The 11,222-nt window shown below is 38.8% G+C and overlaps 1 protein-coding gene across 1 annotated transcript; it reads left to right on the top strand.

The window, feature by feature from the left end:
* Nucleotides 1-7,463: 7,463 nt before the first annotated feature.
* Nucleotides 7,464-10,639, top strand: LOC105035889 (pentatricopeptide repeat-containing protein At2g29760, chloroplastic). The gene has a single exon (XM_010911603.4). The coding sequence runs from the start codon at nucleotides 7,600-7,602 to the stop codon at nucleotides 9,823-9,825; it is 2,226 nt and encodes a 741-aa protein (XP_010909905.1). The 5' UTR covers nucleotides 7,464-7,599; the 3' UTR covers nucleotides 9,826-10,639.
* The last annotated feature ends 583 nt before the right edge of the window (nucleotides 10,640-11,222 follow it).

Consider the following 11,222-nt stretch of genomic DNA (forward strand, 5'->3'; position numbering starts at 1 on the left):
AAGTAGAAATATCCACCTCTAGCACTGGTGCTCATGGGCCCGCATACATCAGTATGTATTAGGCCCAAGAGCTTAGTAGCTCTCTCACCTTTTTGGTAAAAGGTGACTTGGTCATTTTACCAAGAAGACAGGACTCACAGGTTAGAAGTGATTCACAATCACTGACTTCGAAGATTTCCTCTTGAGTCAACCTGTTTATTCTGTTCTTGTTTATATGACCTAGCCTACAGTGCCAAAAATAGATATCTGACACACTATCTAATCTAGGGTGCTTGCCAGTAGAATAGACTCTTATCAGGCTTGATCTTTTTGGTCTGGCTCTGCACAGATGTCCCAGCCTGAACTTGCACCTTCTTGACTTTCTTCTTCTTGTTCTTCTTCCCTTTCTCAAAGGGTCGAGAACCAGAAGACGAACCTCCCACTAAGTTCACTGACTCCTTGTAAAGTTGGTGATCCTTCTCAAAGTTCTGAAGCAACCCCAATAACCCGTGGTAGTTCTCTTCAGGCTTTGTCATTCTATAATGAGTGAGGAATGGGAGATAAGACTTGGGCAGTGAGTTCAGTATTGCATCTTTCCCAAGCTGCTCATGCAAGAAAAAGCCAAGCTTGCTCAATCTTTCCATCAGCTCGATCATGTACAATACATGATCAGTGACAGAGGCACCATCCCATATTTCGGCGTTGAAGATGGCACAACTAGTCTTGTGCCTCTCTACGTCATCGGGTGTGCCAAAGGTATCCTCCAACACTTGAAGCATGTCCTTTGACTGAGCCATCTCGAATCTGCGACTAAACTCGTCGCTCATGATAGCCAGCATGATACAGTGCACCGTGGTCCGATCACTGAGCCACTTCTGGTAAGTGTCTCTGACTGTTCCACGTGCATTGGCAGTTGGCTCCTCAGGTGCAGGATCCATTATCACATATAGGATCCTTCATGCTCCAGGACTATCTTCAACTTTCGGTACCAGCTACCGAAGTTGGGTCCCACCAACTTATCATTGTCCAACAATGATCGGAGCGATAGGGAAGTGGCCATATTTGCACAAAAAAAACCATAACTTAATTAGTAATTGATTCATTAAACCTAAAGATTTGGACTTTAATCAAAAGGTTTCTCCCACTATTTTATTCGAATTGGTAGCCTCTACCTCCAACTCGAGGAATTATCCTAATTCCTTAGTGGGTACTAGAATCCACTTAGACTGCACACAAGCCCAACTTTGGTTGGTCAACCCATGTACATCTAAGGATAGGTTCATAACCAATTATTTCTCTAAATAATTTCTAGTAATTTTAATTTTGCCCCAGAAACCTAATCAGTAGGCTTTGACCTCCACTGTAAGGATCCGGTTAGGTCCAACCATTAACATGATCATACTTGGTGTATCTAACCAACGAATGATTAAGCCCAACTTTGGTTGGCTCACCTAACCACCATTAGAGAGATACTTCCAAGTCGTCATATGATGAGTGATAATTCCATTAGTCAACAAGCACCAGGCCTTTGGGTCTGTAATGATTATTGAGTTAATGGACTCATTATCAAACACCTTAATGGGAGGCTATGACTCAGTTATCTCCATAACTTTGTCATTTTAAGGACCTAATAATTTTAGAGGATTTAAATAATTTAGAGGATGAGGTCAGATGAACCAGCTTATCATGATCCTCCCTCTGGCTTCATCAAGTCAGCTTAAGGGAGACCAGGGCTGGTCTAGGAGCACCTAAATCAGTCACACTGATTTACCTAGCTGACATGGGTCAGCTCGAATAGTCAAGTGATCCGATCAAAATATAATTTCACCAAGAGGTCAGGTAAGTTCGATCAGTGGGAGGGTCTGCCAAAGCTTGCCTTAGACACAATCAGAAATGGTCAGGTAAGCAGGCTCCCAATTAAAAACCACCGGTCTGGTTTATCTTAGACACCAACTGGTTTAATTAATTTTGATTAGATCAACCTAACAGTTCGTGCTAGACCGCTTAGCCAAGAATCAAGTCCATTTGGTTCTCGTTAAAGACATGGACTTGACCAACTACAACTATTGTAATTGATCTAGAGAATCCTTGACCTAATCTAAGACAATAATTGATTAGATTTAGTCAATTCTCTAATTAAGTCCATCTTTAATCTAACCATAGGTCTAACCTAATTAATGGACCTAATTCTCACTAACCCATTAACCCAATGTGTTATGATTTGTGTCTTAGGTTCTTCAATTCACAATCCTAGAACCTAATCAAACAACTTCTTAATTCTTAATTAAGTTTTGGGCTGAGGGTTGGGTTCGGCTTTTCAAAAAATAATTTTTATATTTATAAAATAATTTTATAATATGATTCTACCAACCATATTGCATGTTTGATTCATAATCAAGATGCAAGTGAAATAAACATGAAACTACTTTAGATCTAATCTAAACAGGTTCATGTAATTGAAACAATTTCAACTTTAAACAATTTCTTTGCACAAAAATTATTAACAAAGAGATTTTATTTCAGATTTAAATATCTTTTAAATCTAATAAATCATAAATTTAATCTAAATCATATCTAACAAATTTATGATTAAAGATAGATCTACACAAACTAAGATAACCTTTGCACTGTAAGGGGTAAACCTTACAGCAGGACAATCTTGCAGTTTGTGATTGATCTAAAATTTTAATTTCAGATTTAATAATTAGATTATAAATTAGATCTAATCTAAAAAATAATCTAAGCATATATCAATAATCATGTAATAAAGAACCTAAGCTCTGATACTAATTGTAGGAACCAGATCTAGGGTTTCAGGATTAGATCTTGAAACTTTTTCAAGATCATACAGCGGAAGACTAAAATAAATTAAAATTTATTTTCTAAAACTAGAAAATCTCTAGATCTAAGATTCTATTATATGATTATTACATGGTATTAAATCAAAAATTAAAATATATAAATATAGCATGAACTACATGTTGATCATATCAACATATTTCTATACTACATCTAATGTATGTATTAAACAATAGATCAGATCTATTACCTTGCAAGTTAGATGCTCTAACCTCACTGATCCGGGCTTAAGGATGATGTTGCAAGCTGCACATACGTCCGGTCTCTAGGAGTCGTCCACACGAGCCCACGAATCTCGATCAGAAGTCCTGCTTCAGGAAATCAGCACAGTATGCTAGTACTGCACTGATCCTTCTTTGATGGTTGATCAGGTACCTCCTTCTTCTTGATTTGGACTCTTTCAAAGATGAAAAGTAGAAGGAGGAGTTTCAGATCTGAGATGCTCTCAGAAAACTCAAGATGGAGGGAGGAAAGATATGAAAACAAAAATCCTAGAAGAAGACCCTTTTCTTCTTCACGTTTTTCTCTCTAGACACCCAAACTTGCATCTTTTATATCTCCACGACCCAAAGATATTTATCTCTGATTTTTGGATGGCATAAAGGTCTCTTAAATCTCTAACTTCATCTAAAATTTTATGAAGAAACTCATCTTATATAGAGAGATATGATAGAGTCCTTGTCTAGGTCAAACACCTAGTCAAGGCTTATCCAAACATGGCAAGTTAAGGGACGCCCAACTCTTGAGCACCTCCTTCATATTTTCATATATGGATCACTAGAAAGGGGTGCACTATGTATACCTTAAAAGTCACAAAAATTCCAAAAAAAATTTGGATAAATTCGGTACAAAATTGAAAGAGTTTTGGATTTCTAAAACTCTATCTCATAGAATTCGAAATCTAAACTTATTCCTTTTAGATTTGATCCAAACCACCTTCCATGTAAGAAAGAAGAGAGGAGACCTTTTGTGAACGTGGGAGAGATCTGAGAGAGGGTTTTTGTCACACAAAATAAGTGGAGATTGGCATTGAATAAGAGAGAGGGCGTGGAGAAGGCTTATGTGGCGCAAGGTGGAATCCTAGTCCTACTAGGATTCTGTCTTATGACTTGTTTCAATTTGGTTTCTCAAACCAAATCAAATCAAAATTAGATCAACTTAATTAAAATAGATTTTAACCCAATTAAGAACCTAATTTAATTAGATTAAATTAGATTTAAATCTGATTTAATTTTCTAATCAAATTAGAAATTAGATTGACCCAAGTCCTAGTTGAACTAGGACTAGTTTTTTCTTGCACTTGGCTTATCCAATAAACCAATTGGACTTGATCCAATCAAGCCCAAACCAAATCTAATTAAATTATATTTAATTAGACTTAATCTCAGCCCATTGGCTTAATCAAATTAAGCCAATCAGCAATCGAATTGCTAATAGATCCTCCTGCAACACTTGCACTGGGTTAAATGTCAATCGTATTGATCATTTAACCCTAGAACGATTCTTAATCGTTGATCAACCATCTGATCGGATCATGAACTCTAATGTGTGTGACCTCATAGGTCCGAACCTAAGCTGGTAGCATAGGAATAAATTCTTATACCAATCGAAGTGACCATCTAGCAATGGTACCCGACGATCGGATAGGTCGAATGTGTAGAACAACATCCTTAGAACCCATGCGGATATAGTTTTCATATAATTCATCCCCTTGACCAAAATGATCATAGGACACCCCAGAGTTTAACTGTCAACTCTAATCAGGTTGTCCATATTGTATTTTAAAATATCAAATCCATCTGATGGATTATCCTGGCCAAGGTTTTGCTAAATTGAAATACAGCGACTCATTCTTCTCCAACTCTTGGAGTGGTCAATCCCATCTCGATCACACTCTGACTTCACAAGTACTTGACTGTGTCCAGAAGCCTTCCGTCTTTGAATTAGAAATTCAGTTAGTCCAGTACCAAAGCACAGTGAGTTGCTTGCAAGTCACTGAGGCGATCTCAAGTCTAAGGGACACTTATACCTATATCCCATCAGAGACATTCTCGACAGCAGAATGCTCTGGAGTTGGTCACGTTCAATGATGATGTACCCTTACATCTTACCTGTATGCCATACCAGTGTCTCCACACTCCTTGGTTAAGAGGACAACCAACCCATATGGCCTACAGCGACCTATGCTTGATAGAAGCTGTCGTCCTTATTAACAGCCTATCATTTGGTCGTGAACAGTTTTAAGGACTAATCGATAAATCCTCTCTTTATCGAACTTAAATAGTCCTAAGGACTTCATCATAACAACGGAGTTCATTAGAAGATGAAAGCTTATGATGAAGATGCCAAATATATTTTATTTATTAACAAATCAATTGCAATACTTGGTTGCTCAACCGTCAATAGCTTGACGATTGGCTTTTTGGGACACATTTCCCAACAGTCGGATGACTTCATGTGGCTATGAGCAACCTGAAGGAGATCCTTTCTAAGTGTTGGACCAGTAGAGATCAAGAGTTTTCAGTTTGGTAATGGTTTTTAAACTTTCTTGATCGTGTTTGTTAGATCTAATAGTTAGATCTACATTGCAGCATCAATTAGATCGATGCAAGTTTTCATTTTTCGATCTCATATGCATATTAAATTATATTATTTATCTTGGCATGGTAGTTTAGATTAGATCTTATGCATATAATTTAGATTAAATTATTTAATCTTATTGTTTCGCTATATAAATTTTTGAAATTGCATACATAGTACTACCGTATGTTTCTTTCAATAACTTCAAATTTTATTTACTAATTAAGTTATTACAAGATCTAATTTTTATATTAAAACTAATGTATCTCTAAACTGTACAGATATATTACGTGGAGTACATTACTGAAAAGTACGGTGATGATCCATCTTTTTAGCCTCCCCGTAATCTTAAGGGATGGCTCAGCGCCACCAGGGGATGAGCAGGAGCCTGGTCATAGGATTCAGCCACAGCTTCGATCCTCCATCGATTCGATATTCTTCGACATCCTCACAGGCCTCGACATCTCAAACTTGAAGTGATGCACACATGGAGGAGGTCGTGCAGAGGCTTCTGAGCCAGCAACCTCAGAGCCTCCTGAATGCCATCTGCGATATGGTCATGAGCTTCTTTGAGACCTGCAGCTGTACAATTGGCTGGGCTCGTCATCCCAGCCATCACATCAGATAATTATATTACAAAATTTTTTTATTTATTTTAAGTTTTCATATTTAAAAGCTTTATATATTTAGGTTTGAGTTTGAGAAGGAGATTTAGGACTAACTATCCAATCGATGAATCATGAGTGTCTATAGCTCCGTATCATCGAATAGAATATATAAAAATAATCTGTTCGAGAATCGAAAGAGTGTATCAAAAGATATACCTTCGTATCAAAAAATATATCTCCGTATCAAAACTTACTAATATTATTTTATTTTTTCATTGTAGAATGCTGGGATATCCGACTCTCATCCATCAATTGCTGGAGAAGAGCAGGAGAAAGAGGAGGCAAATGATGACAAGGATCGGATTTTATTTTTTTTTGTATTATATTTTTTTGATATTGATTGTAAAAAAAGTTATATAATTTATATTATTAATATAATATAATTAATTTTTAATTTTAGTTTGTCATATTATCTTTGGATTTTAATTATACCAGGTATTAGGAACCATAATTTATTGTGATTAATTAAAATAAATTTTAAAAAATATTTTTATTAATTTTTTAAAAAATAAAATTAATTATTAGTGATGGTATTAGAGACGAAAAATGTCATCGCTAATTAGCAATGGCATTAGCGATGATATCACTATCTCTAATATTTTTTTAAAAAAAAATATTTAATTTAAAAATTAAAAAAAATAGAGATGACATTAGCGACGGTATTGTTTGTCGCTAATAATTATTAGCGATGGTATTAGCTATAAAAACACCATCGTTAATATTTTTTTAATTTTTTTAAAAAATTAATTTAAAAATTAAAAATTAATTAGCGATGGAGTTCTTCCATCGCTAACGCCATCGCTAATAGTCATATTAGCGATGGTAATATTTTCCATCCCTAATAATGGTATTTAATGATAAAATTTTTTCAGATTGGCTATTATGATGGAATTAGCGATGGTAATGTTATTAGCAACGATGGGTGGACTATTAGCGACAGCTATTAGTGGACTATTAGTGATGGTAAATAATCATAGCTAATAGTTTAGATTCTTATACTGTTTAAATATTGATTTATTAGAAAATAGAGATTGATAGACTGATAGTATGGTCTTCAAAACTTCTAAATATGGCAATAATGGCCATATTAGAAACATGAGAGATGGAGGCATCATTTTAGATAACCAGTAAGCTTGAAATTATGTTAAAATATTTGCAAAAGAAGCGGGGAACAAAAGAGAGAGAGTGTGTGTGTGAGAGAGAGTGAGAGTGAGAGACGGAGAAAGAATTTTGTATTTTTTTTTATGTCTCGTATAAATTATATACCAAAAGATAATGTAAACTAATATAAAATTATATTAATAAAGAAAAAACTATTATCTGATATAAATCATCCCACAATCGCTTATAATCATAAGCTGATGTGAGATGGGGAGAGCGCCACGTACCAAGTGTGGTGTAGGTTGGCGATCACAGTAAGCATATTGGCTCGCCGTTCGCGCCCGCGTCTTCCTTCTCCCCTTTCTTTCAAGGTCGACCGCTCAACTCCTACGACGCAAACTTGAATTCATTCATGACGACTCGCGTGCTCTCTCCTCCTCTCTCCGTTATTCCTCTTCGCAACCTCGGACCCGCCCATGACAACGAGGACCGCCGCCGCTCTGGAGACCATCCGGTGCTCGCGTTTTTCGACGACTACAAGAGCCTCGACGCCGCACAGCTCAGGCAAATCCACGCCCGCATGCTCCGCCTCGGCCTCTTCTCTCACCCCTACTCCGCCAGCCGGCTCCTCACCGCCTGCTCCCTCTCTTCCTCCCCCGACCTCCATTACGCCCTCAGGGTGTTCGACCAAATACCCCACCCGAACCTCTACACCTGGAACACCCTCATCCGCGCCCACGCTTCCAGCCACAACCCCGATTCCGGTCTCCGCCTCTTCTCCCGCATGCTCCGAGACAGCCCTCACTTACCTGACAAGTTCACCTACCCTTTCGCCATCAAAGCTGCAGCAGAGCTCTCCGCCCTGGGAGAGGGCGCCGCCCTCCACGGGATGGTCGTCAAATCTCCCTTCCGTTCTGACATCTTCATCCTCAACTCTCTTATCCACTTCTATGCGGCCTGCGGGCATTTGGATCTTTCCTACCAGGTGTTTCGGAAGATTCCTGGGAGAGATGTCGTTTCTTGGAATTCCATGATCAGTGCTTTCGCTCAAGCAGGTAAGTGCGGTGAGGCAGTGCAACTGTTTCAAGAGATGGTGGGTGAGAATGTGAGTCCTAATGATGTCACTGTGGTCAGCGTTCTCTCTGCTTGTGGAAAGAAAGGGGACTTGGAATCTGGGAAGTGGATCCATTCTTGTATCAAGAGATATGCTATCGAGGAAACCGTGATACTGAGTAATGCGATGCTTGATATGTACGTCAAGTGTGGCAGCTTGGAGGATGCAAAATTGCTGTTTGATCATATGAGTGCGAGGGATTCCATTTCATGGACTACCATGCTTGTTGGTTGTGCAAGGTCAGGGGAATTTGATGCTGCCCGGCACATTTTTGACGTGATGCCTAGCCATGATATTGCATCCTGGAATGCTTTAATCTCAGGCTATGAACAGAGTTGCCAACCGAAAAAAGCATTAGCACTTTTTCATGAATTGCTCAAGGCTGGTGGAAAACCTGATCAGGTCACACTCGTTGCTGCACTGTCAGCTTGCTCCCAGTTGGGTGCGTTGGAATTAGGCTGCTGGATCCATGCACACATAAAGAAGAATAACTTTAACTTGAATTCTCATCTGACAACCTCGCTTATTGACATGTACTCAAAGTGTGGAGACCTGGATAAGGCACTTGAATTGTTCAGGTCCATGGAACAGAGGGATGTTTTTGTGTGGAGTGCAATGATTGCAGGACTGGCGATGCATGGGAACGGAAAAGCTTCTCTGGATCTCTTCATGCAAATGCAAGAGGCTAAGGTTAAGCCCAACAAGGTCACTTTTACAAATATACTTTGTGCTTGTAGCCATGCTGGATTGGTCGATGAGGGTCGGTCGTATTTCAGCCAAATGCTTCTAGTGTATGGCATCGCACAAAATGTGGAGCACTATGGGTGCATGATCGACATCCTTGGCCGTGCTGGGCTGTTACAAGAAGCCAAGGAGTTGATAGAAGATATGCCAATGCCACCTTGTGCTTCAGTATGGGGAGCATTGCTTGGGGCTTGTGCGATTCATAAGAATATCGAACTGGGAGAATATGCATTTAGACATCTCATCAAGTTGGAGCCTAGAAATCATGGAGCTTATATTCTATTATCTAATTTATATGCCAAGTCCAGGAAATGGGATGGTGTTGCAAGGTTGAGGAAACTGATGAAGGATACTGGGTTGAAGAAAGAACCTGGTTATAGCTCAATAGAGGTCCATGGTGTAGTTCATGACTTTCTTGTGGGAGATATATCTCACCCACTTAGAGGGAGAATATATTTCCAGTTGGATGAAATTACATCCAGACTAAAAGAAGTAGGTTATGTACCAAACGTGACACAGCTTCTGCAGGATATAGAAGAAGAGGATGTCAAAGAGAAGGCGCTGAATCTACATAGTGAGAAGCTGGCGATTGCTTTTGGACTGATTAGTACAGGTTCACCTGCACCAATTCGGATTACTAAGAATCTTCGTATCTGTGATGACTGCCACTCATTCGCCAAGCTAATATCTAGGGTTTACACTAGGGAGATAATTTTGAGAGATCGATATAGATTTCATCATTTTAAGGAAGGATATTGCTCATGCATGGATTACTGGTGAACCTTGTGGAGTCAAGAGTTTACCCTTTGCATATGGAAAGTCCATTACATGATCAGCAACACCAGTTTCAGACGATCTTCTATCATAAATGATCACCTTTGGGCTTACACAGTTAAAGGTTCACCTTAATTAAAAACATGACCGCCAAGATTCTCCAAACCTTTGGCTACTTCCAAACAACTGCCTAGCTTATATCTGTTGTTTACATTGTAGATGCAAGTCTTGAGTGACCTGTACCGGCATCATCATTCTAAGCAAGTTATGTTCATATGTCGATCAATGACAAATATTGTTGGATGCTTGGCAGTTCATAAATATTATTAGCAGACAGATGATCAGTGTCACCATGCCCATTTTTTGTCGGTATCTGGGTTTCTACTGGAGACAGGCCTAGTTGCCAAATAACATATCAGTTCAATTTTCAGAAGATGTAAGAGGATCTAGCACATGCAAATAAGCCGAAGCCTTTCTGAGGAAGCAGCATGAAGTCAATTCCTCTGTTAAAACTGAAGAATCATGTGAGAAACATGTCATCAAGAACACTCATAATACCAAATAAAAATTGATAGGAGTAGAGGAATTAGATAGGCTGACTAGATACGGTTAGTTTGAGCTGTTGCAGAACATCCTAAGAAGCACACAAATGGTGCAAGTGAACTCCCAAAATGCTTGGGAAATCTTTCGATATGTTGTTTTGAAGTCATTCTCAATGAAACCCAATCCATTTATGGTATCTGGAGCAGCTCCCTGTATTCTCTGACATTTGCTCAAGGTTTGTTAAAGCATTTTATTTTGTGCTTTATCACTTGTATAATTATATGTTGAGATATCCTTGCTGCTTGCTTATTACTTATTTGATTAAAAATGAGATTTTTATGATTTGGTGGACTCATCGTCCTCGCCATAAGCTAGCATTTTTTTTTTTTTGGGTGCTGCATTGCCCATGGCCGCAGATAATTTGTATTAAGATGGAAGGTCCCATTGGTTTCAATAGAAATACGTTAGGTGTTTCTGAACCTTCTCTTTTTTCTGCTGGTGCTCAGCGCTGTGCTTTCAACCGTAGAACTTTATGATATATGCATCAAATAAATCTAATCAATGCCCCTGAGTCGGGGCTGAATACTTGCATAGCGAAGTGCTAGCCGTCACAAGGAAACAATAGGTGGAACTTTTTCATGCTTGAAAGCTAGAAGCGACAAGTGAGTCGTTCTGTGGAGTATATCTATCCTTTGTGTGGAAGAAGATATAGGACTTACTGCTGCTCAGGTATTGCACGTTGGAACCTGATCGCATATCTCTATCTGGGGTTAGGATTCATCGCCAGGTATTCTCACATCTCATTCCATGAGTCCCTCCAATGGTCGCCTCCCACTCCCTCTTCCCTTTCTCCCGTATCT

The sequence above is a fragment of the Elaeis guineensis genome, chromosome 10, assembly GCF_000442705.2.
Source record: "Elaeis guineensis isolate ETL-2024a chromosome 10, EG11, whole genome shotgun sequence".
Classification (NCBI taxonomy): domain Eukaryota; kingdom Viridiplantae; phylum Streptophyta; class Magnoliopsida; order Arecales; family Arecaceae; genus Elaeis; species Elaeis guineensis.